Source organism: Dromaius novaehollandiae, chromosome 37, assembly GCF_036370855.1.
Source record: "Dromaius novaehollandiae isolate bDroNov1 chromosome 37, bDroNov1.hap1, whole genome shotgun sequence".
Lineage (NCBI taxonomy): Eukaryota > Metazoa > Chordata > Aves > Casuariiformes > Dromaiidae > Dromaius > Dromaius novaehollandiae.
The window spans coordinates 318,617-344,728 of NC_088136.1; the positions used below are offsets into that span (position 1 = coordinate 318,617).

At 74.1% G+C, this 26,112-nt stretch overlaps 4 protein-coding genes across 5 annotated transcripts in view; all 4 read left to right on the plus strand.

Annotated features, from left to right (window-relative positions):
- The window catches only part of LOC135325400 (synaptophysin-like), an 8,140-nt gene extending 1,558 nt beyond the window's left edge, over positions 1 to 6,582 (plus strand). The window contains exons 2-6 of the mRNA XM_064503416.1: positions 343 to 467; positions 1,829 to 2,027; positions 3,698 to 3,889; positions 4,993 to 5,257; positions 5,898 to 6,582. Of these exons, the coding sequence (XP_064359486.1) occupies positions 343 to 467; positions 1,829 to 2,027; positions 3,698 to 3,889; positions 4,993 to 5,256 (780 nt within the window). The 3' untranslated portion in view covers position 5,257; positions 5,898 to 6,582. The remainder of the gene's footprint in view (positions 1 to 342; positions 468 to 1,828; positions 2,028 to 3,697; positions 3,890 to 4,992; positions 5,258 to 5,897) is intronic.
- A 393-nt stretch (positions 6,583 to 6,975) lies between these two features.
- Positions 6,976 to 12,015, plus strand: EMD (emerin). Of its 2 annotated transcripts, XM_064503477.1 has the most exons (9): positions 6,976 to 7,053; positions 8,345 to 8,429; positions 8,695 to 8,766; positions 9,312 to 9,365; positions 9,445 to 9,504; positions 9,612 to 9,683; positions 10,257 to 10,317; positions 10,399 to 10,448; positions 10,533 to 12,015. In XM_064503477.1, the coding sequence occupies exons 2-8, from the start codon at positions 8,348 to 8,350 to the stop codon at positions 10,430 to 10,432; spliced, it is 435 nt and encodes a 144-aa protein (XP_064359547.1). In that variant the 5' UTR covers positions 6,976 to 7,053; positions 8,345 to 8,347; the 3' UTR covers positions 10,433 to 10,448; positions 10,533 to 12,015. The 2 variants fall into 2 exon arrangements, with proteins under 2 accessions (XP_064359547.1, XP_064359548.1); XM_064503478.1 differs by lacking the exon at positions 9,312 to 9,365.
- A 153-nt stretch (positions 12,016 to 12,168) lies between these two features.
- On the plus strand, positions 12,169 to 20,927 carry ATP6AP1 (ATPase H+ transporting accessory protein 1). Its single transcript, XM_064503417.1, has 10 exons — positions 12,169 to 12,353; positions 12,689 to 12,815; positions 13,616 to 13,690; positions 14,178 to 14,371; positions 15,676 to 15,716; positions 15,797 to 16,209; positions 16,540 to 17,063; positions 17,588 to 17,635; positions 18,261 to 18,498; positions 19,428 to 20,927. Exons 1-10 carry the CDS (start codon positions 12,253 to 12,255, stop codon positions 19,635 to 19,637), a joined length of 1,971 nt encoding a protein of 656 aa, XP_064359487.1. The 5' UTR covers positions 12,169 to 12,252; the 3' UTR covers positions 19,638 to 20,927.
- A 649-nt stretch (positions 20,928 to 21,576) lies between these two features.
- Positions 21,577 to 25,985, plus strand: FAM50A (family with sequence similarity 50 member A). Its single transcript, XM_064503463.1, has 13 exons — positions 21,577 to 21,891; positions 22,393 to 22,477; positions 22,581 to 22,680; positions 23,174 to 23,301; positions 23,369 to 23,451; positions 23,574 to 23,640; positions 23,947 to 24,008; positions 24,094 to 24,170; positions 24,667 to 24,721; positions 24,831 to 24,879; positions 25,023 to 25,093; positions 25,586 to 25,700; positions 25,806 to 25,985. Exons 1-13 carry the CDS (start codon positions 21,781 to 21,783, stop codon positions 25,964 to 25,966), a joined length of 1,164 nt encoding a protein of 387 aa, XP_064359533.1. The 5' UTR covers positions 21,577 to 21,780; the 3' UTR covers positions 25,967 to 25,985.
- Positions 25,986 to 26,112: the final 127 nt, after the last annotated feature.

Genomic DNA, 26,112 nt, shown 5'->3' on the forward strand with positions numbered 1-26,112 from the left:
CCATTCCCCCCGGACCCCCCTCCCAGGACCTCCTTAGACCCCCAAGTTCCCCCAACCTCCCGCTGGATCCCCCCCCCAGACCCCCCCCAATTCCCTGTATCCCCCCAATTCCCCCTGACCCCCCCCAGATCCCCCCAGGACCCTCTGGACCCCCCCAGTTCCCCCCCAGCCCCCCCCGAAGCAGCTGCCGATCTGGGTCATCCCGGTCTAATCCTGGGATTAACGAGGCCGGGGGCGGGGGGGGGGGGAATGAACGTGGGCTCTGCCCATCCGGGGGTGTGGGGAGGGGGGGACACGGCCCCCCGCTGCCCCCCCGGTCACCCCTCCTGTCCCCCCCCCCAGCTCTTCTCCATCTTCGCCTTCGCCACCTGCGGCAGCTACTCGGGCTCCTTCCACCTCAGCGTCGAATGCGCCAGCCGCAACGAGAGCAACCTCAACATCGCCGTGGACTTCGGCTACCCCTTCAGGTGCGCGGGGGGCTCCGACCCACAGGCTCCGCGTCCGGGGGGCTCCGGACCCACAGGCACCGCGTCCGGGGGGCTCCGACCCACAGGCTCCGCGTCCGGGGGGCTCTGGACCCATAGGCACCACCTGGGGTTGCTGCAGACCCATATGGGGCACTGAGGAGATGCCCCAGACCCATAGGCACCACCTGGGGTTGCTCCAGACCCATATGGGGCACTGAGGAGATGCCCCAGACCCATAGGCACCACCTGGGGTTGCTCCAGACCCATATGGGGCACTGAGGAGATGCTCCAGACCCATAGGCACCACCTGGGGTTGCTGCAGACCCATATGGGGCACTGAGGAGATGCCCCAGACCCACAGGCACCACCTGGGGTTGCTCCAGACCCATATGGGGCACTGAGGAGATGCTCCAGACCCATAGGCACCACCTGGGGTTGCTCCAGACCCATATGGGGCACTGAGGAGATGCTCCAGACCCATAGGCACCACCTGGGGTTGCTGCAGACCCATATGGGGCACTGAGGAGATGCCCCAGACCCACAGGCACCACCTGGGGTTGCTCCAGACCCATATGGGGCACTGAGGAGATGCCCCAGACCCATAGGCACCACCTGGGGTTGCTCCAGACCCATATGGGGCACTGAGGAGATGCTCCAGACCCATAGGCACCACCTGGGGTTGCTCCAGACCCATATGGGGCACTGAGGAGATGCTCCAGACCCATAGGCACCACCTGGGGTTGCTCCAGACCCATATGGGGCACTGAGGAGATGCCCCAGACCCATAGGCACCAACTGGGGTTGCTGTAGACCCATATGGGGCACTGAGGAGATGCCCCAGACCCATAGGCACCACCTGGGGTTGCTGCAGACCCATATGGGGCACTGAGGAGATGCCCCAGACCCATAGGCACCAATCAGGGATGCTACAATCGCATGTGGGGCACTGAGGAGATGCTCCAGGACCATATGTACAATCTGGGAGATGCTCCAGACCCATATGACGCAGTCTGGCCTGCTCTGGGCTCATACGTAGCATTTGGGGAGATGCTCCAGACCCATAGGGACCAACCAGGGAGGCTCCAGGCCCATAGGGACCACGTGGGGAGATGCTCCAGACCCATATGCAGTATTTGGGGAGATGCTCCAGGCCCATAGGGACTGCTGGGGAGATGCTCCAGACCCATATGTAGTATTTGGGGAGATGCTCCAGACCCATAGGGACCAACCAGGGAGGTTCCAGGCCCATAGGGACCACGCGGGGAGACGCTGCGTGCAGCGGGGCGGGTGCTCGCCGCGGGGGCCGTTGGCGGGGCCGGGGGGGCCGGGGGGGCCGGCGCTATCCCGCTGCGGTGCCGCAGGCTGCACCAGGTGTACTTCGTGGCCCCCACGTGCCAGGGCGCGGGCCAGGAGAAGGTGTTCCTGGTGGGCGACTACTCGTCGGCCGCCGAGTTCTTCGTCACCGTGGCCGTCTTCGCCTTCCTCTACGCCCTGGGCGCCCTCGGCGTCTACCTCTTCCTCGACAGCAAGTACCGGGAGAACAACAAGGGGCCCGTCATCGTGAGTGGGGGTGCGGGGACGTGGGGGGCGCGGGGACGTGGGGACGGGACGTGGGGGATGTGGGGCGTGGGGATGTGGGGACGTGGGGACAGGATGTGGGGGACATAGGGCATAGGGATGTGGGGACGTGGGGAGAAGATGGGGGGACGTGGGGCACAAGGACATGGGGATGTGGGGAGAAGATGGGGTGTGGGGCACAAGGACATGGGGATGTGGGGAGAAGATGGGGGGACGTGGGGCACAAGGACATGGGGGCGTGGGGAGAAGATGGGGTGTGGGGCACAAGGACATGGGGCACAAGGACATGGGGGCGTGGGGAGAAGATGGGGGGGATGTGGGGCACAAGGACATGGGGCCATGAGGAGATGGGGGGATGTGGGGCACGGAGGATGTGGGGCAGGGGGACATGGGGGCGTGGGGAGAAGACAGGACGAGGGCCACGGGGGATGTGGGGCATAAGGACATGGGGGTGTGGGGAGAAGATGGGGGGGACGCGGGGCACAAGGACATGGGGGTGTGGGGAGAAGATGGGGGGGACGTGGGGCACAAGGACACGGGGCCATGAGGAGATGGGGGGATGTGGGGCATGGAGGATGTGGGGCCATGAGGAGATGGGGGGATGTGGGGCACGGAGGATGTGGGGCAGGGGGACATGGGGGCGTGGGGAGAAGACAGGACGAGGGCCACGGGGGATGTGGGGCATAAGGACATGGGGGTGTGGGGAGAAGATGGGGGGGACGCGGGGCACAAGGACATGGGGCACAAGGACATGGGGGCGTGGGGAGAAGATGGGGGGATGTGGGGCACGGGGATGTGGGGAGAAGATGGGGGGATGTGGGGCACAAGGACATGGGGTGTGGGGAGAAGATGGGGAGACGTGGGGCATGGGGATGTGGGGAGAAGATGGGGGGGATGTGGGGCACAAGGACATGGGGCCATGAGGAGATGGGGGGATGTGGGGCACGGGGGATGTGGGGCAGGGGGACATGGGGGCGTGGGGAGAAGATGGGGGGATGTGGGGCACAAGGACATGGGGCCATGAGGAGATGGGGGGATGTGGGGCATGGGGGATGTGGGGCAGGGGGACATGGGGGTGTGGGGAGAAGATGGGGGGGACGCGGGGCACAAGGACATGGGGATGTGGGGAGAAGATGGGGGGGACGCGGGGCACAAGGACGCGGGGGACGCGGAGAGAAGAAGGGCTGAGGGACGTGGGGGACGGGAGAAGGTGGGGGGACGCGGGGCACAAGGACATGGGGGCGTGGGGAGAAGATGGGGGGGACGCGGGGCACAAGGACATGGGGGCGTGGGGAGAAGATGGGGGGGCGTGGGGCACGGAGGATGTGGGGCAGGGGGACATGGGGGCGTGGGGAGAAGATGGGGGGACGTGGGGCACAAGGACATGGGGCCATGAGGAGATGGGGGGATGTGGGGCACGGGGGATGTGGGGCAGGGGGACATGGGGGTGTGGGGAGAAGGTGGGGGGGACGCGGGGCACAAGGACGCGGGGGACGCGGAGAGAAGAAGGGCTGAGGGACGTGGGGGACGGGAGAAGGGGGGGGGCACGCGGGGCACAAGGGCGGGGGGACGAGACGCGGGGCTCGGGGACACGGGGGACGGGGGGCCGCCGGGGGGGGGCCGGCCGTGTGACCCCCCCCTGCGCCCCGCAGGACCTGGCGGCCACGGGGGTGCTGGCCTTCCTGTGGCTGGTGAGCTCCTGCGCCTGGGCCAAGGCGCTGGCCGACGTCAAGGAGGTGACGGCCCCCGCCGCCGTGCTGGCCCAGCTGCCGGGCTGCCAGCGCCCGGGGACCCGCTGCCGCGGCCTGCGCCCCCCCCTCACCTCCGGCCTCAGCACCTCCGTGGTGAGCCCCCCCCTGCGCCCCCCCCCACCTCCGTGGTGAGCCCCCCCTGACCCCCCCCCACCTCCGGCCTCAGCACCTCCGTGGTGAGCCCCCCCCTGACCCCCCCACCTCCGGCCTCAACACCTCCGTGGTGAGCCCCCCCCCCCCGACCCCCCTGCGGCCCCCCCCACGGCGGGGTCGGGACCCAGAGCAGCCCCGCGGGGCTCCCACGGGACCCGTGGTGCTCCAGGTGCCCCCCTGCCCCCCCCCCCGGGATCCAGAGCCCCCCCAGCGCTTCCCTGGGATCTATAGCAGCCCCTATAGCGCTCCCCCGGGACCTATAGCCCCCCATAGCGCTCCCCCGGGACCTATAGCAGCCCCTATAGCGCTCCCCCGGGACCTATAGCCCCCCATAGCGCTCCCCCGGGACCTATAGCAGCCCCTATAGTGCCCCCCCAGGACCTATAGCAGCCCCTATAGCCCCTATAGCGCTCCCCTGGGACCTATGGCATCCCTAGAGCTGCTTGCACCTCCCTGGGACCCATAGCACATTTGGATGCCCCTGCAGTGCCCCCCTGGGACCTATAGGACCCCTAGAGCCCCCCCGGGACCTATAGCAGCCCTGGACACCCCTGTAGTGCTTCCCTGGGGCCCATAGCACCCCTACAGACCCCCATAGTGTTCCCCTTGGACCTATAGCACCCCTAGAGCCCCCCGGGACCTATAGCACCCCTAGACACCCCAGTAGTGCTTCCCCGGGGCCCATAGCACCCCTATAGACTCCCATAGTGCTCTTCTTGGATTTATAGCCCCCACTAGAGCCCCCTGGACCTGTAACACCCCTGGACACCCCTATAGGCCCCCACAGTGCCCCCCTGGGACCTATAGCACCCCTAGGGCCCCCCCCAGCCCCCCTGGGACCCATAGCACCCCTATAGGCTCCCATAGTGCCCCTCTGGGTCCTATAGCACCCTGGACCCCCCTGCAGGCCCCCGGGACCTCTGGCACCCCTATAGCGCTCCCCGGGCCCTATAGCATCCCTAGAGCCCCCCCCAGCCCCTATAGCCCCCCCTTCGCCTATAGGCCGCCCCCTATAGCGCTGCCCCCCCCCCCCCCCCCCGCAGGTCTTCGGCTTCCTCAACCTGGTGCTGTGGACGGGCAACATCTGGTTCGTGTTCAAGGAGACGGGCTGGGGGGGTCCCTGGGGCCGCGGCCCCCCCGGGGGGGCCCCCGAGAAGCAGGCGGCCCCCGAGGGCTACGGCCCCGGCGGGGGGGGCTACGGGCAGCCCGAGGCCGGCTACCAGCCCGACTACGGCCAGGGCGGCTACGGCCCCCCCGAGGGGGGGTACGGCCCCGGCGCCCCCACCTCCTTCGCCAACCAGATGTAGGGTGAGCGGCGCCGGGGGGGCTGGGGGTCTTTCCCCGGGGGTCTGGGGTGTTCCCGGGGGTCTGGGGGGCAGCCTGGGGGCCTGGGGATGCCCCACGGGGGTCTGGGGGGGCTGCTATGGGTCTGGGTGCCCCATGGGGGTCTGGGGGGGCTGCTATGGGTCTGGGTGCCCCATGGGGGTCTGGGGGGGCTGCTGTGGGTCTGGGGGGCTGCTATGGATCTGGGTGCCCCATGGGGGTCTGGGGGGGCTGCTATGGGTCGGGGTGCTCCATGGGGGTCTGGGGGGGCTGCTATGGGTCTGGGGCTGCCGCTATGGGTCTGGGTGCCCCATGGGGGTCTGGGGGTGCTGCTATGGGTCGGGGTGCTCCATGGGGGTCTGGGGGGGCTGCTATGGGTCTGGGGCTGCCGCTATGGGTCTGGGTGCCCCATGGGGGTCTGGGGGTGCTGCTATGGGTCGGGGTGCTCCATGGGGGTCTGGGGGGGCTGCTATGGGTCTGGGGGTGCCGCTACGGGTCGGGGTGCCGCTGTGGGTCTGGGTGCCCCATGGGGGTCTGGGGGTGCCCCATGGGGGTCTGGGGGTGCCGCTGTGGGTCTGGGGGTGCCGCTATGGGTCGGGGTGCCCTGACGGCCTCTCTCCCGCAGGTCCTCCCCCACAGCAGGGGGCGCCGAGCCCAGGAGCCGCCCCGGGGGGCGGGAGGCGGGGCCTAGGGGGGCAGGGAGGCCCCGCCCCCTCTGCGTGCAGCTATGGTGTCTGTGGGGCCTGCCCCATAGCCTGCCCCGCGGCCCCGCGGCCTGCCTCATCGCCCTGCCCCATAGCCCCGGGGCCTGCCCCGTAGCCCCTCGCCCTGCCTCGTTGCCCTGCCCCACGGGCCTGTGGCCTGCCTCATGACCCTGCCCCATAGCCGGCCCCACGGCCTGCCCCGTTGCCCGGCCCCACGGCCTGCCCCATAGCCCTACGGGCAGCCTCATTGCCCTTCCCCATAGCCTCCCCCCATAGCCCTGCGCCCTGTGCCATAGCCTCGTGGCTTGCCCCATAGCCCTGCCCCACAGCCTCATGGCCTGCCGCGTAGCCATGCCCCACAGCCCTGCCCCCTAGCCGTGCCCCGTGGCCTGCCCCACAGCCCGCCCCACGGCTGTGCCGCCCCGGCCCCGTGTCCTGCCCCCCAGCACCCCCCCGCCCCGGTGTCTGTCTTGTGCCGTGATCGTGACGTGTGGGGCCCGGCGCCCCCCGGCCCGCTGTGGGGCAGGGCGGGGGCCCGGGGGGTGGGGGGCTGGGGTGGGGGGCGACCCGCCGGCCCCACGGAGGGAATAAACGAGGAGAAATGAGCCCGGCCCGCGTCCTCCTTGGGGACCCCCCGGCGCGTCCGCCCCACACGTGTGGGGCTGGGGGGGGGGCGGGGAGCACGGCGGAGCTGAGTCACGGGGTGGGGCCCCCCCTCCACCCACCCGGCGGGGGCCCAGGCGTCCGGGTGCCTCCCCGCCCTGCCCCCAAAGGGGCCCAGGCATCCGGGCCCTGCCCTATGGCGGGGGGGGGGGGGGGGAGCTGCCCCATAGCCCCCACGGTGGGCCCGGAGGGGCGTGGCCGGGAGGAGAGCACTCCCCCCGGAGCGGGCGTGGCCACGCCCCCAGGTGGGCCCGGCCACGCCCCCGGGTGGGTTTGGCCACGCCCCCGGGTCGGTCTGGCGGTGCCTCGAGCTGGCCCCGCCCCCTCCGCGGGCTGGCCCCGCCCCCCGCGCTGGCCCCGCCCCCCTGAGTCACTTCCCTTCGCGCGCGCGCGCGGCCTGGACCCAGGAGCGAGGTACCGGGACCCCCCCCCGGCCCGGGACCCCCCCCCCCGGCCCGGGACCGGCACCCCCCGGCCCGGGACCCCCCCCCCGGCCCCGGCGGGACCGCGACCTCCCCCCTCAACGGGCCGGTACCGGCACCCCGCGGACCGGGACCTGGGATCGGGCCCCCGTGGCCCTGCCCCATAGCGCCGGGGGGCCCGTGTCCCCCCATGGCCCTGCCCTATAGCCCTGGGGGGCCCATGGCCCTGCCCCATAGCTCCGGGGGGCCCGTGTCCCCCCATGGCCCTGCCCCATAGCCCTATGGGGCTCCAGGGGGCAGATGTCCCCCGTGCCCCTGCCCTATAGCCCCAGAGTGGCCCTGTCCCCCCCCATGTCCCTGTCCAGCAGCCCCACGGTGGCCCCGTGGCCCTGCCCCATAGCCCTGGGGGGCCCCATGTCCCCACTGTCCCCCCATGTCCCTGTCCCGTAGCCCTGGGGGGCCCGTGTCCCTGCCCCATGGCCCCAGGGTGGCCCTAGGTCTCCCAGGTTGCTGCCCCATAGCTGCAGGGTGACCCCATGTCCCCTGTGTCCCTGCCCCATAGCTCCAGGGGGGCCCGTGTCCCCCCATGTCCCTGCCCCATAGCCCCTGGGTGACCCTGTCCCCCATGTCCCTGCCCCATAGCCCTAGGGTGGCCCCATATCCCTCCATGTCCCTGCCCCACAGCCCCTGGGTGACCCTGTCCCCCTGTCCCTGCCCCATAGCCCTAGGGTGGCCCCATGTCCCCCATGTCCCTGCCCCACAGCCCCTGGGTGACCCTGTCCCCCTGTCCCTGCCCCATAGCCCTAGGGTGGCCCCATGTCCCCCATGTCCCTGCCCCACAGCCCCTGGGTGACCCTGTCCCCCATGGCCCTGCCCCATAGCCCTAGGGTGGCCCCATGTCCCCCATGTCCCTGCCCCATAGCCCTAGGGTGGCCCTATGTCCCCCATGTCCCTGCCCCATAGCCCTAGGGTGACCCTGTCCCCCTGTCCCTGCCCCATAGCCCTAGGGTGGCCCCATGTCCCCCATGTCCCTGCCCCACAGCCCCTGGGTGACCCTGTCCCCCATGTCCCTGCCCCATAGCCCTAGGGTGGCCCCATGTCCCCCTGTCCCTGCCCCACAGCCCTAGGGTGGCCCCATGTCCCCCCATGTCCCTGCCCCACAGCCCCTGGGTGACCCTGTCCCCCCATGTCCCTGCCCCATAGCCCCACGCCGCTGTCGCTGTCCCTTTCCCCGTCCCCCCCGCCGCGTCCCCGGGTGTCCCCATGTCCCCGTGTCCCCCCAGGCCATGCAGAGCTACCGGGGCCTCACGGACAAGGAGCTGCTGGAGAAGCTCAAGAGCTGCCGCATCCCGCACGGCCCCGTCGTCGGTGCGGGCCGGGGCGCGGGGGGGGCACTGGGGGGCACTGGGGGGCACTGGGAATACTGGGGGGGGACTGGGGACACTGGGGCCGGGGCGCTGGGGGCCTCGGCGGGCTCCGCTCTGGGGGGTGCCGGGGGGCTGCGTTGGGGCTCCTGGCCCTGGGGGGGGGGTTATGGGGGCACAGGGGTCTCTCTGTGGGCCTGGGGGGGGCTGTGGGGGGGGCACAGTGGGGCAGGGGGTCTCGGGGGCCCTGACCCCCCCCGGCCCCCCAGGCTCCACGCGGAAGCTGTATGAGAAGAAAGTCTACGAGTACGAGACCCAGCGGAGCCGCGTGGGGGGCAGCGGTGAGTGGGGGGCCCGGGGGGGCCCCAAGGAGCCAATGGGGGGCCGGGGGGGGCCTGGGGGGCTCTGGGACCCCAGGGGGGCAATGGGGGGCCCTGGGGGGCTCCAGGACCCCGGGGGGGCAATGGGGACCCAGGGGGGCTATGGGACCCCAGGGAGGCAGTGGGGGTCCTGGGGGGGCCCTGGGGGGAAATGGGGGTCCCGGGGGTGCTGGGGGACCGCAGAGGGGCAGGTGGGGTCTCTGGGGGGGCCGTGGGGAGTGGGGGGAACCCGGGGAGGCAGTGGGGGGCCGTGGGAGGCTCAGGGGCCCCAAGGGGGCCGTGGGGTCCTGGGGGGGCCGTGGGGCACTGGGGGGGGAATAGGGGGCCCAGGGGGGCAGCTGGGGTCTCTGGGGGGTCCCAGGGGGGCCGGGAGACCCCAAAGGGACTGTGAGGTCCCTGGCGGGTCCTGGGGGGCGGGGGGTCCTGGGGGGTCCGAGGACCCCAGGGGGGCAATGGGGGTCCCGGGGGGGGGACGCTGCCCCCCCAGTGACGCTGCGCCCCCCCAGACCCCGGCCCCTCGGAGACCTTCATGCAGGAGTCGTACCAGGGCCCGCAGGCGGGTGAGTGGGGCCGGGGGGGGACCGGGGGGGTCCGGGGGGGCCCCGCACCCCCCACTGACCCCCGCGTGCTGCCCCCCAGATCTCAGCCCCTCGTGGTCCTACCTGAGAGAGCCGCGGTGGGAGCACCGCTTCCGGGACGGTGAGCGGCCGGGGGGCGCTGGGGGGGACTGGGAGGCACTGGGGGGGCTGGGGGGCACGGGGGGGACTGCAGGCCAGCCCCCCAGAACCGCCCCCCCCCCCCCCCAGATCCCAGCCCCACGCGGACCCACACGCGGGAGTTCTACGATTTCCCCGAGCAAGAGGACGAGAGCGGCTACGGTGAGGGGTCGGGGGGGCCCAGGGCTTGGGGGGGGGGGGTCCGGGGGGGGTTCGGGGGTCCCTGGGGGGTCTGGGGAGCCCTGGGGAGGGTTTGGGGTCTCAGGGGAGGTCTGGGGGGTTTGGGGAGCCCTGGGGAGGGTTCAGGGGTGCCTGGGGGGTCTGGGGAGCCCCGGGGAGGGTTTGGGGGTCCCTGGGGGGTTTGGGGAGCCCTGGGGAGGGTTTGGGGGTCCCTTGGGGGGGGCTGGGGGGTTTTGGGGAGCCCCGGGGAGGGTTTGGGGGTCCCTGGGGGGAACAGGAGGGTCTGGGGGAGCCCCAGGGAGGGTTCAGGGGTCCCTGAGGGGTCTGGGGAGCCCTGGGGGGGGTTGGGGGTCCCTGGGGGTTTTGGGGAGCCCCGGGGAGGGTTTGGGGGTCCCTGGGGAGCTGGGGGGCTGGGTGGGGGCTCGGAGGAGCGGCAGCTCCTGGGGGGGTGACGTGGGGCAGGAGTGGGGCGGGGGGGGTTGAGGAGGGGGTGGGGGGGCGCAGGGGCTTTCGGGGTCCCCGTACCCCGTTTCTCAGCCGCTCCCCCCCCCCCAGACGCCGCTGCCGACGACCTGCCCCCCAGCAGTACGAGGGCCCGGCCCGCGCCCGCCAGCCCGTGAGTGGGGGCCGGGGGGGTCCTGGGGGGCGGGGGGGGCCGAGGCCCCCGCTGACCCCCCCCCCCCCCGTGACGTTACAGATCGGGGAGCGTTTCTGGGCCCCCCCCAGCCTGACGGAGCCGGAGGAGAGGTGAGCGGGGAGGGGGGAGCCGGGGGGCGCCGGGGGGGTCGGGGCCTCCCCCCTCGCTCACCCCGCGTCCCCCCCTCCCCGCAGGCCCCGCCGGCCCTGGGGGGGCTCCGCGGGGGCCCCCCTGCGCCTGGAGCCGCGGCAGGCCATCCGGCCCCCCCGGGCGCCCGCCGCCCCCCCGGCCGGGGGCCGCCTCCTGCCCCTGGGGCCGCAGCTGGTCGCCCTCGGGGCCCTCGTCGCCTTCCTGCTCTACGTCTACTTCGGGCTCCGGGGGGGGCGGCCCCCCGCCCCCCGGCAGCCGGGGCTGAGCCCCCCCCCCGGATCCCCTCGGCGTCACCCCGGGACCCCCCCACGGCACCCCCGGGGGGTCCCCGCCCTCCGCCGGCAGCCTCGGTGCTCCCGGGGACCCCCGGATCCCCTGGCCCCTCCCCGGGACCTCCCTGGGATCCCCAGATCCCCCAGGGATCCCGCTGTCCCCCCAGGGACCTCCCTGGGCCCCCAGATCCCCCAGGGATCCCCCTGCCTCCCCAGGACCCCCAGGGACCTCCCTGGGCCCCCAGATTCCCCAGGGATCCCCTGACTCCCCAGGGACCCCCAGGGACCTCCCTGGGCCCCCAGATCCCCCAGGGAACCGCTGTCCCTGCAGGGACCCCCAGGGACCTCCCTGGGCCCCCAGATTCCCCAGGGATCCCCCGACTCCCCGGGACCCCCAGGGACCTCCCTGGGCCCCCAGATCCCCCAGGGAACCCACTGCCCCTGCAGGGACCTCCCTGGGCCCCCAGATCCCCCAGGGATCCCCCTGCCTCCCCAGGGACCCCCAGGGACCTCCCTGGCCCCTCAGATCCCCCAGGGATCCCCCTGCCTCCCCGGGACCCCCAGGGACCTCCCTGGGCCCCCAGATCCCCCAGGGAACCCGCTGCTCCCCCAGGGACCCCCAGGGACCTCCCTGGGCCCCCAGATCCCCCAGGGAACCCGCTGCCCCCCCAGGGACCTCCCTGGGCCCCCAGATCCCCAGGGAACCCGCTGCCCCCCCCAGGGACCGCCAGGGACCTCCCTGGGCCCCCAGATCACCCAGGGATCCCCCTGACTCCCCCGGGACCCCCAGGGACCTTGCTGGGCCCCCAGATCCCCCAGGGATCCTGCTGCCCCCCCAGGGACCCCCAGGGACCTCCCTGGGATCCCCAGATCCCCCAGGGAACCCGCTGCCCCCCCAGGGACCTCCCTGGGCCCCCAGATCCCCCAGGAATCCTGCTGTCCCCGCAGGGACCCCCAGGGACCTCCCTGGGCCCCCAGATCCCCCCCGGGTCCCCACATACCTCTCGCCCCCCCACTCCCCGGGCCCCCCCAGGTCCTCCCCACCTCTGGCCCCTCTGCAGCCCCATAGCGGGACCCCCCCACCCCTGTGCCAACACTAGGTGCCCCCCTGCTATGGGGCTGCCCCCCACCTCGGCGTCCCAGCCCCCCAGACGGCAGCTCCAGCCCCCCCCCACTGCACAGCGCCCCGGGGGGGCTGCTCCCCCCCCCCCCCCGGGCGGGGCCCCGGGACCCCAATAAAGGCGGAGCGTTTGTACGGGCTCGTGCGGGTCCTTGCGGGGCACCGGGGGGGGGGGGGCTTGGGGAAGCCCCGCCCCCGCGCTCTGATTGGCCGCGCGCCCGCGCGCCCCGCCCCTTCGCCGGCGGCCCCGCCCCGCCGCGGCCGCCGCCCGCCGATTGGCCCAATGGGCGCCGCGGCCCCGCCCCCGGGAGAGGGGGGAGGGGAGGACCGGCAGCGGGCGGGGCGCGGACCGCGGCGGGGACTGCGGGCAACATGGCGGCGGCGGCGGCGGCGGTGGCGGCCTTGGCCGTGGCCCTGTCCCTGTCCCTGTCCCGGGCCGAGCAGGTGCCGCTGCTGGCCTGGTCCAGCCGCAGGTGGGACGGCGGATCCCGCGGGGCCCAGGCGAGCCGGCGGGGGGGCTGCGGCCTCTGAGCGCGATCCCGGGGAGGGGGAGGGGGGGGGGGCTTTGCCAGCAGGGATCTGCCCAGGGATCGGGGCGCTTCCCGCGGGAGGGGGTTGCCGGCGGCCCGGGCGGGGGATGCGGCGGGGGATCTAGCGGAGGGATCTAGTCGGAGGGATCCGCCCCGAGCGGGGGTGCGAGGGGTGATCTGCCGCGGGGGGCCGCGGGGGGGATCGATTTGGAGGGGGGGTTGTAGGCGCAGAGGATCCCCCTCACCCCACGGATCCCGGCGGATCCCTCCCCCGCCAGCTCCCTGTGGCCCCCCCTGGCCGACAGCTACGAGGGGCAGGTGGTGACGGAGGGGCAGCTCCGGGCCCTGCTGGCCCCCGCCCTGGAGCGGGGCCCCCACAACGTCCTCCTCTTCCTGCAGGAGAAGGTAAGCGGATCCCCCGGCCCCCGCAGGGATCCCCCCCCCCCCCGGCACCCTGCAGGGTGACCCCCTGGAGAGCTTCCCCCGCCCCCCAGAGGATCCCCCCCTTCTGATCGATCGCGACCCCGCGTTCTCTGTTGATCCCCCGAGGGATCTGCCTGTTCCCCCCGTGGGGATCCCCTCGCTGTCTCCTCAAAGCGATCCCAGTTCCCTCAAAGCGATGCCCCAAAGAGACCCCCCCCCACAGGCGTCCCCCCATTTCCCCCCACAGGGATCCATCCCCTCGTTCTCCCCCACCCGGATTCCTCCATTTTCTCCCCGGAGGGATCCCCCCATTTCCCCCCACAGGGATCCATCCCCTCGTTCTCCCCCAGGCAGATCCCTCCATTCCCTCCCCCAAGGGATCCTCCCGTTTCCCCCCACTGGGATCCCTTGGTTCCCCCCCGGGATCCCCCGTTCTGCCCTGTGGGGATCCCACTGCTCCTCCCAAAGGGATCCTCCTCCCGTCTCCTCCCATTACTCCCCTGCCCCCCAGGGCCCCCCCAAGTGATCCTGTGCCCCAAGGGGAGCCCGTGGCCCCCCCCAGCCCCCCCTCCTTTCCCACCCCTCCGGGATCCCCCCAAAGCCTCCCGCCCCCCCCCCCCCCATCGCTTGGTGGAAAAGGGGAAGCGGATCCCTCCCCCCCCCACCCCCCCCCGCAGCGGCGGCGGCGCGTGATGGTGACACAGTCACGGGGGGGGGGGGGGGGGTGAGGGGCCGGGTGCCCCCCCGTCCCTGATGCTCCCCCCCCCCGCGCCCCCCCCCAGCTCAGCGTCGAGGACTTCACGGCCTACGGGGGGGTCTACGGCAACAAGCCCGACAGCGCCTTCCCCAACCTCGAGGTGGGGCGCGGGGGGCCGGGGGTGGGTCCCGTGGGGCTGGCGGGGGGGTGTGGGGCAGAGGGGGGTCCCGTGGGGCTGGCGGGGGGGTGTGGGGCAGAGGGGGGTCCCGTGGGGCTGAGGGGAGTCTCTGAGGCATGGGGGGGCCTGTGGGGCTGGGGGAGGCCTCTGAGACAGAGGGGGGTGCTGTGGGGCTGGTGGGGGGATGTGGGGCTGGGGGGACTCTCTGAGGCATGGGGGGGTCCCATGGGGCTGGTGAGAGGGGATGGGTGCTGGGGGGGGTCTCTGGGGCAGGGGGTGGGTCCTGTGGGGCTGGGAGGGGCTGTGGGGCTGGGGGCAGCCTGGGGGGTCCTGGGGGGTGGGGAGCATCAAGGGGGGAATGTGTGGGGCTGGTGGAGGTTATGGGGCCCAGGGGACGCGGGGCCCAGGGGGTCTGGGATTGGGGGTTGGGGGGGCCGTGGGGCTGCCCCCTAACCTCCCCCCCATGCAGGCGGCGCTGGGGGGGGCCCCGTCGTCCCTGGTGCTGCCGGCGGTGGCCGGGGGGGCGGCGGGGGCCCTGCCCCGAATGCTGGCCCAGGCGCTGGGGGCTGCCCCACTGCGGGTGGACGGGGCCGCCCTGCGCCAGCTGCGCCTCAACGCCAGCCTGCCCGCCCTGCTGCTGGTGCGCCTGCCCCACACCGCCGGGTACGTGCCCCACGGCTGCCCCACAGCTGCCCCACGGTGCCCCACAGCCGCCCCACAGCGCCCCACGGCCGCCCATAGTCCCCTCTGGGGTGCCTGTGTCCCCCACGGCCGGTTCCCCCCTCCCTGCCCGCCTGCTGCTGGTGCGCCTGCCCCACACCGCCGGGTACGTGCCCCATGGCGCCCCATAGCTGCCCCACAGTGCCCCACGGCTGCCCCATAGCGCCCTGTGGGTGCCTGTGTCCCCTACAGCCGGTTCCCCCCTCCCTGCCCGCCCTGCTGCTGGTGCGCCTGCCCCACACCGCCGGGTACGTGCCCCACGGCCGCCCCACGGCGCCCCACGGCAGCCCCACAGCGCCCCACGGCCGCCCCATAGCCCCCCCGTGGGTGCCTGTGTCCCCCACGGCTGGTTCCCCCCTCCCTGCCCGCCCTGCTGCTGGTGCGCCTGCCCCACACCGCCGGGTACGTGCCCCATGGCGCCCCACAGCCGCCCCACAGCGCCCCACAGCGCCCCACGGCCGCCCCATAGTCCCCTCTGGGGTGCCTGTGTCCCCCATGGCCGGTTCCCCCCTCCCTGCCCGCCCTGCTGCTGGTGCGCCTGCCCCACACCGCCGGGTACGTGCCCCATGGCGCCCCATAGCTGCCCCACAGTGCCCCACGGCTGCCCCATAGCGCCCTGTGGGTGCCTGTGTCCCCTACAGCCGGTTCCCCCCTCCCTGCCCGCCCTGCTGCTGGTGCGCCTGCCCCACACCGCCGGGTACGTGCCCCACGGCCGCCCCACGGCGCCCCACGGCAGCCCCACAGCGCCCCACGGCCGCCCCATAGCCCCCCCGTGGGTGCCTGTGTCCCCCACGGCTGGTTCCCCCCTCCCTGCCCGCCCTGCTGCTGGTGCGCCTGCCCCACACCGCCGGGTACGTGCCCCATGGCGCCCCACAGCCGCCCCACAGCGCCCCACAGCGCCCCACGGCCGCCCCATAGTCCCCTCTGGGGTGCCTGTGTCCCCCATGGCCGGTTCCCCCCTCCCTGCCCGCCCTGCTGCTGGTGCGCCTGCCCCACACCGCCGGGTACGTGCCCCACGGCTGCCCCACGGCCGCCCCACAGCCGCCCCATGGCTGCCCCACGGCTGCCCCATAGCCCCCTGTGGGTGCCTGTGTCCCCTACGGCCGGTTCCCCTCTCTCTGCTGCCCTGCCCCACGGCGCGGGTACGTGCCCCTGCTCGTTTTCCTGAGCCCCACGGCGCCCTGCTCTGCCCCACGGCGCCCTGCTCTGCCCCACGGCTGCCCCACGCTGACCCCTTGCTCCCGCAGCTCCAGCCTCATGGCTCCCAAGGAGGTGCTGACCAGCAACGGTGAGTGGGGCAGGCCGGGGGGCGGGGGGGGTGCCGTGGGGCTGCCCCACACGCTGACCCCCCCCCCCGCCGCCCCCCAGACGAGATCATGGGGCAGGTGCTGAGCGCCCTGAAGGAGGAGGACGTGCCCTACACGGCCCTGCTCACCGCCCTGCGGCCCTCCCGCGTGCGTAGCTGCCCCACGGCGCGGCCCCAGCCCCACGGCGCCCCACAGAGCCTCGCGGCGCTCAGCCTGCTCCCGTGGGGTCCTACGGCCTCCCAGCCCCACAGAACCCCCGGCCCAGCCCCACGGCGCCCCACAGAGCCTCGCGGCGCTCAGCCTGCTCCCGTGGGGTCCTACGGCCCCCCAGCCAGCCCCACGGAGCCCCCGGCCCAGCCCCACGGTGCCCCACAGAGCCTCGCGGCGCTCAGCCTGCTCCCGTGGGGTCCTACGGCCCCCCAGCCAGCCCCACAGAGCCCCCGGCCCAGCCCCACGGCGCCCCACAGGACTCTGTAACCCTCTAGCCTGCTCCCACGAGGTCCTATGGCCCCCCAGCCCAGCCCCATGGGGCCCTCCAGACCCACAACCCAGCCCCACAGCGCCCCGTGGGACCTTCTAGCCAAGCGCCATGGGGTCGTATGGCCCCCCAGCCCAGCCCCACGGCTCCCCCAGGCCCCCCCGCCCTCCTGTCCACCCCCCGGCTCCCCGGCTCTGCCCCCCAGCTCCCCCGGCCCCCCCCGCCCTCCCGTCCGCCCCCCCCGGCTCTGCCCCCTGGCCCCCAGCTCTGCCCCACAGCTCCCCCGTCCCCCCCCGCCCTCCCGTCCCCCCCCCCCGACTCTGCCCCATGGCCCCCCGGCTCTGCCCCACAGCTCCCCCGGGCCCTCCCTGCCCTCCCGTCTGCCCCCACGACCCCCGGCTCTGCCCCATGGCCCCCCGGCTCTGCCCCCCGGCTCTCCCGGCGCCCCCTGCCCCCCCGGCCGCCCCCCAGCCCCCCAGCTCTGCCCCATGGCCCCCCGGCTCTGCCCCCCGGCTCCCCCGCCCCCCCTGCCCCCCCGGCCGCCCCCCAGCCCCCCAGCTCTGCCCCCCAAGCCTCACGCCGGCCCCGGCCGCCCCCCAGGTGCTGCGGAGGCGGCGGGGGCGGCGGCGGGGCCGGGCCGGCAGCTGCTGCAGCGGGAGGAGGCCGGGGGGGCGGCGGAGACGACCCCCCCGCTGCGCTGGCCCCCCACCGGCACCCCCCGCATCCTGCTCTGGGCCCAGAACTTCACCGTGGGCTACGAGGGCCGGGAGCAGGACCTGACGGCCCGCACCTTCGGGCCCGGCGCCTCCGTCGACCTGGGGGGCTCCTCCTGGGACCCCGAGGAGGCCAGGTGGGGCCGGGGGGGGCTGGGGTGGTCCTGGGGGTCCCAGGAGGGGCTGGGGGGGGGGGTGGGGTGGTCCTGGGGGTCCCAGGTGGGGTGGGGGGGGTGGGAGGGGGAGTTGGGGTCCTCCTGGGGTCCCTGGGGGGGCCGGGGGGGCTGGGGGTGGTCCTGGAGGTCCCAGGTGGGGCTGGGGGGGCTGGGGTGGTCCTGGGGGGTCCAAGGTGGGGCCGGGGGCGGGTGGTCCTGGGGGGCTCAGGGTCCTCCTGGGGGTCCCAGGTGGGGCTGGGGGCTGGGGGGGTATGGAGTCGTCCCGGGGGTCCAAGGTGGGGCTGGGTGATCTCTGGGGGGGTCCCAGGTGGGGCTGGGGGGGGCTGGGGTGGTCCTGGGGGTCCCAGGTGGGGCTGGGGGGGGCGGGGGTGGTCCTGGGGGGTGTGTGTGGGGATTCGGGGTCCTCCCGGGGGTCCCAGGGGGGCTGGGGGGTGGCAGGGACTGGGGGGGCCGCATGGCCAACGCCCCCCCCGTGCCCCCCCCAGGCTGGTGATGAAGTACGACGGCGTTTTTGAGGAGACGCTGACCATCACGTGAGTCCTGGGGGGGGCTGGGGGTCCGGGGGGGCTGGGGGGCCCTGGGGAGGACTGAGGTCCCGGGGGGGGGCAGGGATTTAAGGGGGAGATGGGAGGGTCCTGGGGGGGTCTGGGGAGATCAGGGGGTCCTGGGGAGGGTCGGGGGAGTCCCTGGGGGGGGTCTGAGATCCTGGGGGGGGGTTGGGGGACCCATGGGGGGGTTGGAGATCCCAGGAGTGATTGGGGGGGTCCTGGGGGGTCCTGGAAGGATTGGGGGTCCCTGGGGGTATTTGGGACCCTGGGGGGGGGCACAGGGGGATCTGGGGGGGGATGGGCGATCTGGGGGGGGTCAGGGACCTTGGAGGGTATTGGGGGGTGCTGGAGGGATTGGGGGGGCCCAGGGCGATCTGGGGGGGGGTCAGGGACGCTGGGGGGGGTCAGGGACCTGGGGGGTATTGGGGGGTGCTGGGGGGGTCCTGGAGGGATTGGGGGGTCTGGGGGGGGTCAGGGGCCTGGGGGGTATTGGGAGGTGCTGGAGGGATCGGGGGGGCCCAGGGCAATCCGGGGGGGTCAGGGATGCTGGGGGGGGGCCACCCCACATCCCGGCCCCCCCCAACGCCGTCCCCCCCCCCCCCCCCCGCAGGCTGGTGCTGCGGCAGGCGCTGTTCCCGGTGTCGGGGCGGCGCTGGGGGTGGCTGGCGGAGGTGGGGGTGGCGCTGGGGGGGGCCCCGCGCGGCACCTTCGCCGGCTCGGGGGGGGCGGCGGCCCCCACCCCGCTGGGCTGGCGCTGCGGGCGCCTGGCGGCCCCCGGGCCCCTGCTGCTGCCCCCCAGCCCCAGCGACCCCGCTGCCCGCTGGCGCCTGCTGCTGCGGGGGCTCCAGGTGGGCCGCGCGCCTGGGCCCTGCGCGGGGGGGGCGGGGGGGCCGCGGGCCTGGGTCCCCATGGGGGGGGCGGGGGGGGGGCACCCTGGGGTCCCTTGTGGGGGGGGCTTGGATGCCTGGGTCCCCGTGGGGGGGGCACCCAGGGTGGTCCTGGGGGGGTGGTGTGGGGCCCGGACGCCTGGGTCCCCATGGGGGGGGCACCCTGGGGTGTCTTTGGTGGGGGGGGGCCGGACGCCTGGGTCCCCATGGGGGGGGCACCCGGGGTGGTCTTGGGGGGGCGGCGGGGGGCCCGGATGCCTGGGTCCCCGTGGGGGGTGGCGGGGGGCCCGGACACCTGGGTCCCCATGTGGGGGGGGGCACCCGGGGTGGTCCTGGGGGGGGTGGTGTGGGGCCCGGACGCCTGGGTCCCCCATGGAGGTGGGTGCCCTGGGGTCCCTTGGGGGGGGGCTTGGAGGCCTGGGTCCCCATGGGGGGGGCACCCTGGGGTGTCTTTGGTGGGGGGGGCCCGGACGCCTGGGTCCCCATGTGGGGGGGGCACCCGGGGTGGTCTTGGGGGAGTGGTGTGGGGCCCGGACGCCTGGGTCCCCATGGAGGTGGGTGCCCTGGGGTGTCTTTGGTGGGGGGGGGGGGCCGGATGCCTGGGTCCCCGTGGGGATCAGCCCCCTGGGTCCCTTCGGGGGGGGGGGGGGCAGGACACCCGGGTGCCCCATGGGCTGGGCACTGTTGGGGGGGGGGGGCCCAGAGGCTTAGGTCCCTGGGGGGGGCACCCTGGGGTCCCTTTGGGGGGGGGGGGCAGGACACCCGGGTGCCCGTGGGGCTGGGCACCGTGGGGGGGCAGCACCCTTAGATCCCCAGGGCTCGCGGGGGGGGTCCGCAGCGCCGGCCGCCGTCCCCCCCCCGGCGCTCACCCCCGTGTCCCCCCCCCGCAGGTGCAGGCGTTCAACGTGACGGGGGTGGCGTTCGGGGCGGCGAGCGACTGCGCCGGGTTCTTTGCGCCGGGCGTGTGGATGGGGCTGCTGACGGGCGCCCTGCTGCTGGGCGGCCTGGCCTACGGCCTGCACATGCTGCTGGGGCTGCGCACCATGGACCGCTTCGACGACCCCAAGGGGCCCGCCATCGCCGTGCCCCAGGCCGACTAGCGGGGGGCCGCCCCACGGCGAGCCCGGGCTGCCCCACGGCGAGCCGGAGCCGCTTGCGGCTGCCCCGCGGGGAGCCGGAGCCGCTTGGCGCTGCCCCATGGGAGCTCTGTTCCTTGGGGGCTGCCCCACGGCGAGCCCGGGCTGCCCCACGGCGAGCCGGAGCCGCTTGCAGCTGCCCCGCGGGGAGCCGGAGCCGCTTGGAGCTGCCCCACAGCGAGCTCTGTTCCTTGGGGGCTGCCCCACGGGGAGCCGGAGCCGCTTGGCGCTGCCCCATGGGAGCTCTGTTCCTTGGGGGCTGCCCCACGGCGAGCCGGAGCCGCTTGCGGCTGCCCCGCGGCGAGCTCTGTTCCTTGGGGGCTGCCCCACGGCGAGCCGGAGCTGCTTGCGGCTGCCCCGCGGGGAGCTCTGTTCCTTGGGGGCTGCCCCACAGCGAGCCGGAGCCGCTTGGGGCTGCCCCATGGGAGCTCTGTTCCTTGGGGGCTGCCCCACGGCAAGCCGGAGCCGCTTGCGGCTGCCCCATGGGAGCTCTGTTCCTTGGGGGCTGCCCCACGGCGAGCCCGGGCTGCCCCACGGCGAGCCGGAGCCGCTTGCAGCTGCCCCGCGGGGAGCCGGAGCCGCTTGGAGCTGCCCCACAGCGAGCTCTGTTCCTTGGGGGCTGCCCCACGGCGAGCCGGAGCTGCTTGCGGCTGCCCCATGGGAGTGCCATTCCCTGGGGGCTGCCCCATAGGGAGCCTGAGCTGCTTGGGGGCTGCCCTATGGGCACCTCTGTTCCCTGGGGGCTGCCCCATGGAGATCGCCAGCCTGGGGCCTGCCCCATAGGGATGGCCATTCCCGGGGGCCTGCCCCATAGGGATCTCCACTCCCTGGGGGCTGCCCTATAGGGATCTCCACTCCCTGGGGGCTGCCCCATAGGGATGGCCATTGCCTGGGTCCTGCCCCATAGGGATTGCCACTCCCTGGGTCCTGCCCCATAGGGATGGCCATTGCCTGGGGGCTGCCCCACAGGGACCCTGTGCCCTCGGGGGCTGCCCCATGGGGATCCCTCGGGGGTCTGAGCCACCCCTCCGCGTGGGGCCTGCCCCACAGAGACCTCCCCCCCGAGGCTGGGGGGCCCGAACCCTCCCTCCGTGCCGTGTGGGGCCGCACTGCCCTCCCTGCCCCACAGCCCCCCCCCCTCCTGTGGGTCTGTGGGGCAGAGGAGTCCTGCCCCATAGCGGCGGAGGGGACCCCCCCACCCCCTATTTATTGCCCCCGTGTGTTGCTGGACAATAAACCCGCTGCTGCCCCCCAGCTTCCGGCTCCGCCGTGGGGCTACTTGGGGGGCGGGGCGGGAGGGGGTGGGGGGGGACGTGGGCGGGGCCTGTGGCGTCACCGTGCCGCCGTGGGGCTACTTGGGGGGCAGGATGGGAGGGGGCGGGGTGGGCGGGGCCTGTGGCGTCACCGTGCTGCCGTGGGGCTACTTGGGGGGCAGGATGGGAGGGGTCGGGGGGGTGGGCGGGGCCTGTGGCGTCACCGTGCCGCCGTGGGGCTACTTGGGGGGTGGGACGGGTGGGCGGGGCCTGTGGCATCATCGTGCCGGGCACCGGGGTCCCCCCAACTGGGACCAGTAACCCCCCAACTGGGACCAGTACCCCCCCTCCAAACGCACACACTGGGACCAGTAAACTGCCCCTACTGGGACCAGCACCCCCGCCGGGACCCGAGGAGGGGGGAGGGTTCACCGCTGTAAATTATTATAATTTATTGTAATTTATTGTAATTTATTCACCGCAGGCCCCGCCCCCACCTCCGTGGGCGGGGCTGGAGCCGCCTCCGCGGGCGCCGGGTGATGACGTAGCGCGCCGCAGCTCACCGGGCGGGCGCGGGGTGATGACGTCTTCCTCTCCCGCTGGCTGTTGTGGATGTTGTTTGGGGGGAGCTGGCGCGCGGTGATGACGCGCGGCGGTGGGCGGGCGCGGGGCTGTGACGCGCACGTCGCGCGGCTGTGACGTCCTTCCAGCGTCTCCTCCGGCTGCGGCTGCTGTTGCTGCGGCCGCTCCTGCTCGGTCCCGGCCGCCCGAGCCGGTGCCGGTGCCGGTGCCCTCGGCGCCCTCGCGGCCGCGTCCCCCCGCTGCCCCCCGGCTGCCCCGGCCCCGGCGCGACCATGGCGCAGTACAAGGGGGCGGCGAGCGAGGCCGGCCGGGCCCTGCAGCTCATGAAGAAGCGGGAGCGGCAGCGGGAGCACATGGAGCAGATGCGGCAGCGCATCGCCGAGGTGCGCGGGGGGCGCTGGGGGCTTCGTGGGGGGCCGGGGGGGCTGGGGGGGGCCGGGGCTGCCATTAAGGACCCTGGGGACTGGGGGGCACCGTGGGGCTGTCGCTGGGGGTCTGGGGGGGCACCGTGGGGCTGTCGCTGGGGGTCTGGGGGGGGCCCTGGAGCTGTCACTGGGGGCATGGGGGTGTTACTGGGACCCTGGGGGCTTGGGGGGCCCTGGGGCTCTCATGGGGGGCCCTGGGGGCTTGGGGGAGCACTAGGGTTGTCACCGGGGGGCTTGAGAGGACCCTGGGGCTGTCACTGGGGTCTGGGGGGGGTCGTGTGGCTGTCATTGAGGGGTTGGGGGGACCCTGGGATTGTCATTGGGGACCCTGGGGGTCTGGGGGGACCCTGGGGCTGTCACAGGGGTTGGGGGGGGGAGCTTGGGGTCTGGGGGTCCCCTGGGGCTGCCTTTGGGGTCTGGGGGTACCCTGAGCCCCCCCAACGCCCCCGCCGCCCCCAGGAGAACATCATGAAGTCCAACATCGACAAGAAGTTCTCGGCCCACTACGACGCCGTCGAGGCCGAGCTCAAGTCCAGCACCGTGGGTGAGCGCGGGGGGAGGCCCGGGGGGCCCCGGCGTCCGGGGAGGGCCCGGGGGGGCCCCGGCATCCAGGAGACTCAGGCCGCCTCCCCCTGTGCCCCCCCCAGGCCTGGTGACCCTCAACGACATGAAGGCGAAGCAGGAGGCGCTGGTGAAGGAGCGCGAGAAGCAGCTGGCCAAGAAGGAGCAGTCCAAGGAGCTGCAGCTGTGAGTCAGCCCAGGGCGGCCAGTATGACCAGTAAGGGCCGCCCGGCAGCCCCAGTATGACCAGTAAGGGCCGCCCCGCAGTCTTGTTTGGAGATCCAGTGAGGACTTTGCGGTAGCGGTGGTTTAAGGCTTAACGTTGACTTAACTGCCATGATTAACAAACTTAATTAAAGGTTCTGCAGCCCCAGTAGCACCAGTAAGAGCTGCCCGGCAGCACCAGTTAGATCCTCACTGGTCCCAGTAAGGAGGCAGGGAAGTCCCATTGCAGGTAGATGTGTGCCGCCCAGTTTGCCCAGCTCCCCCAGTGCCCCCACCCCAGTCTGCCTGGCAGAGGAGCAGCGAGATCCCAGCGCTCCCAGTCTCCCCAGCGCTCCCAGTCTCCCCAGCGCTTCCCCAGACTGGTGGCCGCCGGCTCGCCCCGTTGTCCCGGCCCCGCGCCCCCCCCGTTCGCCCCCCCCCCCGCTCCCAGTGCCCCCAGTATGCCGTGCCGCAGGAAGCTGGAGCGCCTGCGGGAGCGCGAGCGGAAGCAGGAGGAGAAGCGCAAGATCTCCAGCCTCTCCTTCACCCTGGACGAGGGCGAGGAGGAGGAGGAGCGCGAGGAAGAGGAGCCCGAGAAGGACGGTGGGTCGGGGGGGGCACGGGGGGGGGGTGAGGGTCAGGCTGGGGCTGACCCTGCCCCCCCCCCCAGCCACAGAAGAGCCCCCCAAAAAGCGGAAATTGGGCAAGAACCCAGACGTGGACACCAGCTTCCTGCCCGACCGGGACCGCGAGGTACCGGGGACCCAGGCGTCCGGGCCCCCCCGCTCCCCGTTGCCCCCCCGCACCCTTTGGGGGGGGCAGAGGGGGTGTCTGAGCCCCCCCCCAGGGACCCAGGCGTCCGGTTCCCCCCCCAGGAGGAGGAGAACCGGCTGCGGGAGGAGCTGCGCCAGGAGTGGGAGGCCAAGCAGGAGAAGATCAAGAGTAAGGGGGGGGGGCAGCTTGGGGGGGTCAGAAGGGGCTGGGGGGGCAGCTTGGGGGGTCAGAAGGGGCTGGGGGGCAACTTGGGGGTCTGGGGGGCGGTTTGGGGGGTTTGGAGGAGCCGGGAGGGGCAGATGTGTGGGGCTGGGGAGGGGTCGGAAGTAGCTGGGGGGCAGGTTTGGGGGGGGCTGCGGGGGTCAGAGAAGGCTGGGGGGGGCTGGCAGAGCTGGGGGGCAGTTTGCCCCCCCCCCAATCCCCCGATTTGCCCCCCCCAATGCCCCGATTTGCCCCCGTTCTGCCCCCGCTCAGACGAGGAGATCGAGATCACCTTCAGCTACTGGGACGGCTCCGGGCACCGGCGCACGGTGAAGGTACGGGGGGCTGGGGGGGCCCCGGGGGGGGGCAGGATGGGGGGGTCGCCCCCCCCAGGCCCCCTCACCCCGTTCCCCCCCCCAGATGAAGAAGGGCAACACGATGCAGCAGTTCCTGCAGAAAGCCCTGGAGATCCTGCGCAAGGACTTCAGCGAGCTCCGGTGGGCTGGGGGGGTCCCTGGGGGCTGGGGGGGTCCCTGGGGGCCGGGGGGGGCCCAGAGGTGTCGGGGGGGGGCAGAGATCCCAAAATGGGATCTGGGGGGGGTGAGCGGGGGTGTCTGGAGGTCCTGGGGGGCCTAGAAGTGTCTGAGAGGTGCCCCTGGGGGGGCCCCAGGGTGGTTTGGGGGGCCTGGTGGGTGCCAGGTCAGTTTGGGGGGGGTTGAAGAGACTTGGGGGGGGGGGTCAGGGTGGTTTGGGGGGGTTGGAGGTCCTGGGGGGGCTGGGGGGTTGCTGGGGCAGTTTGGGGGGGCCTTGGGGAGGTCATGGGGGGGTTGGGGTCAACCAAGAGGGTTTCTGGGGGTCCCATGGGGCTTTGGGGGCCCTGGGGGTGTCTCGGGGATATTCGGGGGGGTCCCTGGGGTTGGGGCCCCCCCTGGGGGGGTTGGGGGCACCCCGGGGTGCTGGGGGGGGTTGGGGGGGCTGACAGTGTCCCCCCAGGTCGGCGGGGGTGGAGCAGCTCATGTACATCAAGGAGGACCTGATCATCCCCCATGTGAGTGTCCCCCCCCATGTCCCCCCCGCCCCATGGGGGGCCCCGAGGGGGTCGGACCCCCCCCCGCTAACGAGCCCCCCCCGCTAACGAGCCCTCCCCCCGCCCCCAGCACCACAGCTTCTACGACTTCATCGTCACCAAAGCCCGGGGCAAGAGCGGTGAGTGACACCGGGGGGGGACACGTCCCCAGAGGGTGGCTGTGTCCCCGGGGGTGGGTTTGTCCCCAAGGGGGGGGGAGGTGTCCGTGGGGCTGGCTGTCCCCCCCCGTGACGTCACCGTCCCCGTGTCCCCCCCCCTCCAGGGCCGCTGTTCAACTTCGACGTCCACGACGACGTGCGGCTGCTGAGCGACGCCACCGTGGAGAAGGACGAGGTGGGGGGGGGCCCCGCTGCCCCACGGTGCCCCACGGCCCCCCAGCCTGGCCCCACGGCGCCCCACAGACCCCCCCAGGCACCCGGCCTGGCCCCACGGTGCCCCACAAACCCCCCCACAGGCTCCTGGCCTGGCCCCACGGTGCCCCACAAACCCCCCCACAGGCTCCTGGCCTGGCCCCACAGTGCCCCACAGCCCCCCCCAGGCACCTGGCCTGGCCCCACGGTGCTCCAGGGCCCTCCTGAGGCACCCGGCCTGGCCCCATAGCATGGCCCCACGGCCCCCCTGGCCACCTGGCCTGGCCCCACGGCCCCCCCGGCCACCCGGCCTGGCCCCACGGTGCCCCACGGACCTCCCCGCAGGCTCCCGGCCTGGCCCCACGGTGCCCCAGAGCCCCCCCAGGCACCCAGCCTGGCCCCCCCGCGTTGAGGCCCCCCAAGCGCTGCCCCCCTGACGGTGTGTGTCCCCCCCGTCCCCCCCCCCCGGCGGCAGTCGCACGCGGGCAAGGTGGTGCTGCGCAGCTGGTACGAGAAGAACGAACAAGCACATCTTCCCCGCCAGCCGCTGGGAGCCCTACGACCCCGAGAAGAAGTGGGACAAGTACACGGTGAGGGGGGGCCCGGGGGGGCCATGGGCCGGGGGGGCGCGGGGGGCAGCAGACGCGGGAGCCCCCCTCCCTCCGCCGCCCCCGACTCTCTTCTCTCCCTTCCAGATCCGATGAGGCCCTGGGACCCCCCCAAGACCCCCCCCGTGTGTCCCCAAGGACGTGCTGGCCCCCCCCCCCGTCCCCAGCCCCCCTTGTGTGTGTTGGGGGGGCCCCGGGCCGGGCTGGGGGGCCCCGAAGCTTTTACGGTCGCCGCCGGGGTGCAATAAAGGTCCTGAGCCCCCCCCACGCCGGCTCTGCGCGTGGCTCCCCCCCCCCCCCCCCCCCACGCCGGGGCTTCACGTGGGGGGGGGCTTCGTGCGTTCCTCGTGCGTGCGAGGCCGTGGGGCGCGGGGGGGGGGGGGGCGTGCAGCCC

What these genes read in the sequence shown, in the direction of transcription:
- EMD (XM_064503477.1), top strand. Translation starts at nt 8,348, where the DNA reads ATGCAGAGCTACCGGGGCCTCACGGACAAGGAGCTGCTGGAGAAGCTC. An exon ending in AGAGGACGAGAGCGGCTACG is followed by an intron (nt 9,684 to 10,256) that starts GTGAGGGGTCGG and finishes CCCCCCCCCCAG; the next exon opens with ACGCCGCTGCCGACGACCTG. An exon ending in CGGCCCGCGCCCGCCAGCCC is followed by an intron (nt 10,318 to 10,398) that starts GTGAGTGGGGGC and finishes GTGACGTTACAG; the next exon opens with ATCGGGGAGCGTTTCTGGGC.
- ATP6AP1 (XM_064503417.1), top strand. Translation starts at nt 12,253, where the DNA reads ATGGCGGCGGCGGCGGCGGCGGTGGCGGCCTTGGCCGTGGCCCTGTCC. An exon ending in CGCCTGCCCCACACCGCCGG is followed by an intron (nt 14,372 to 15,675) that starts GTACGTGCCCCA and finishes TTGCTCCCGCAG; the next exon opens with CTCCAGCCTCATGGCTCCCA. An exon ending in TGGGACCCCGAGGAGGCCAG is followed by an intron (nt 17,064 to 17,587) that starts GTGGGGCCGGGG and finishes TGCCCCCCCCAG; the next exon opens with GCTGGTGATGAAGTACGACG.
- FAM50A (XM_064503463.1), top strand. Translation starts at nt 21,781, where the DNA reads ATGGCGCAGTACAAGGGGGCGGCGAGCGAGGCCGGCCGGGCCCTGCAG. An exon ending in AGGACCTGATCATCCCCCAT is followed by an intron (nt 24,722 to 24,830) that starts GTGAGTGTCCCC and finishes CCCCGCCCCCAG; the next exon opens with CACCACAGCTTCTACGACTT. An exon ending in CCACCGTGGAGAAGGACGAG is followed by an intron (nt 25,094 to 25,585) that starts GTGGGGGGGGGC and finishes CCCCGGCGGCAG; the next exon opens with TCGCACGCGGGCAAGGTGGT.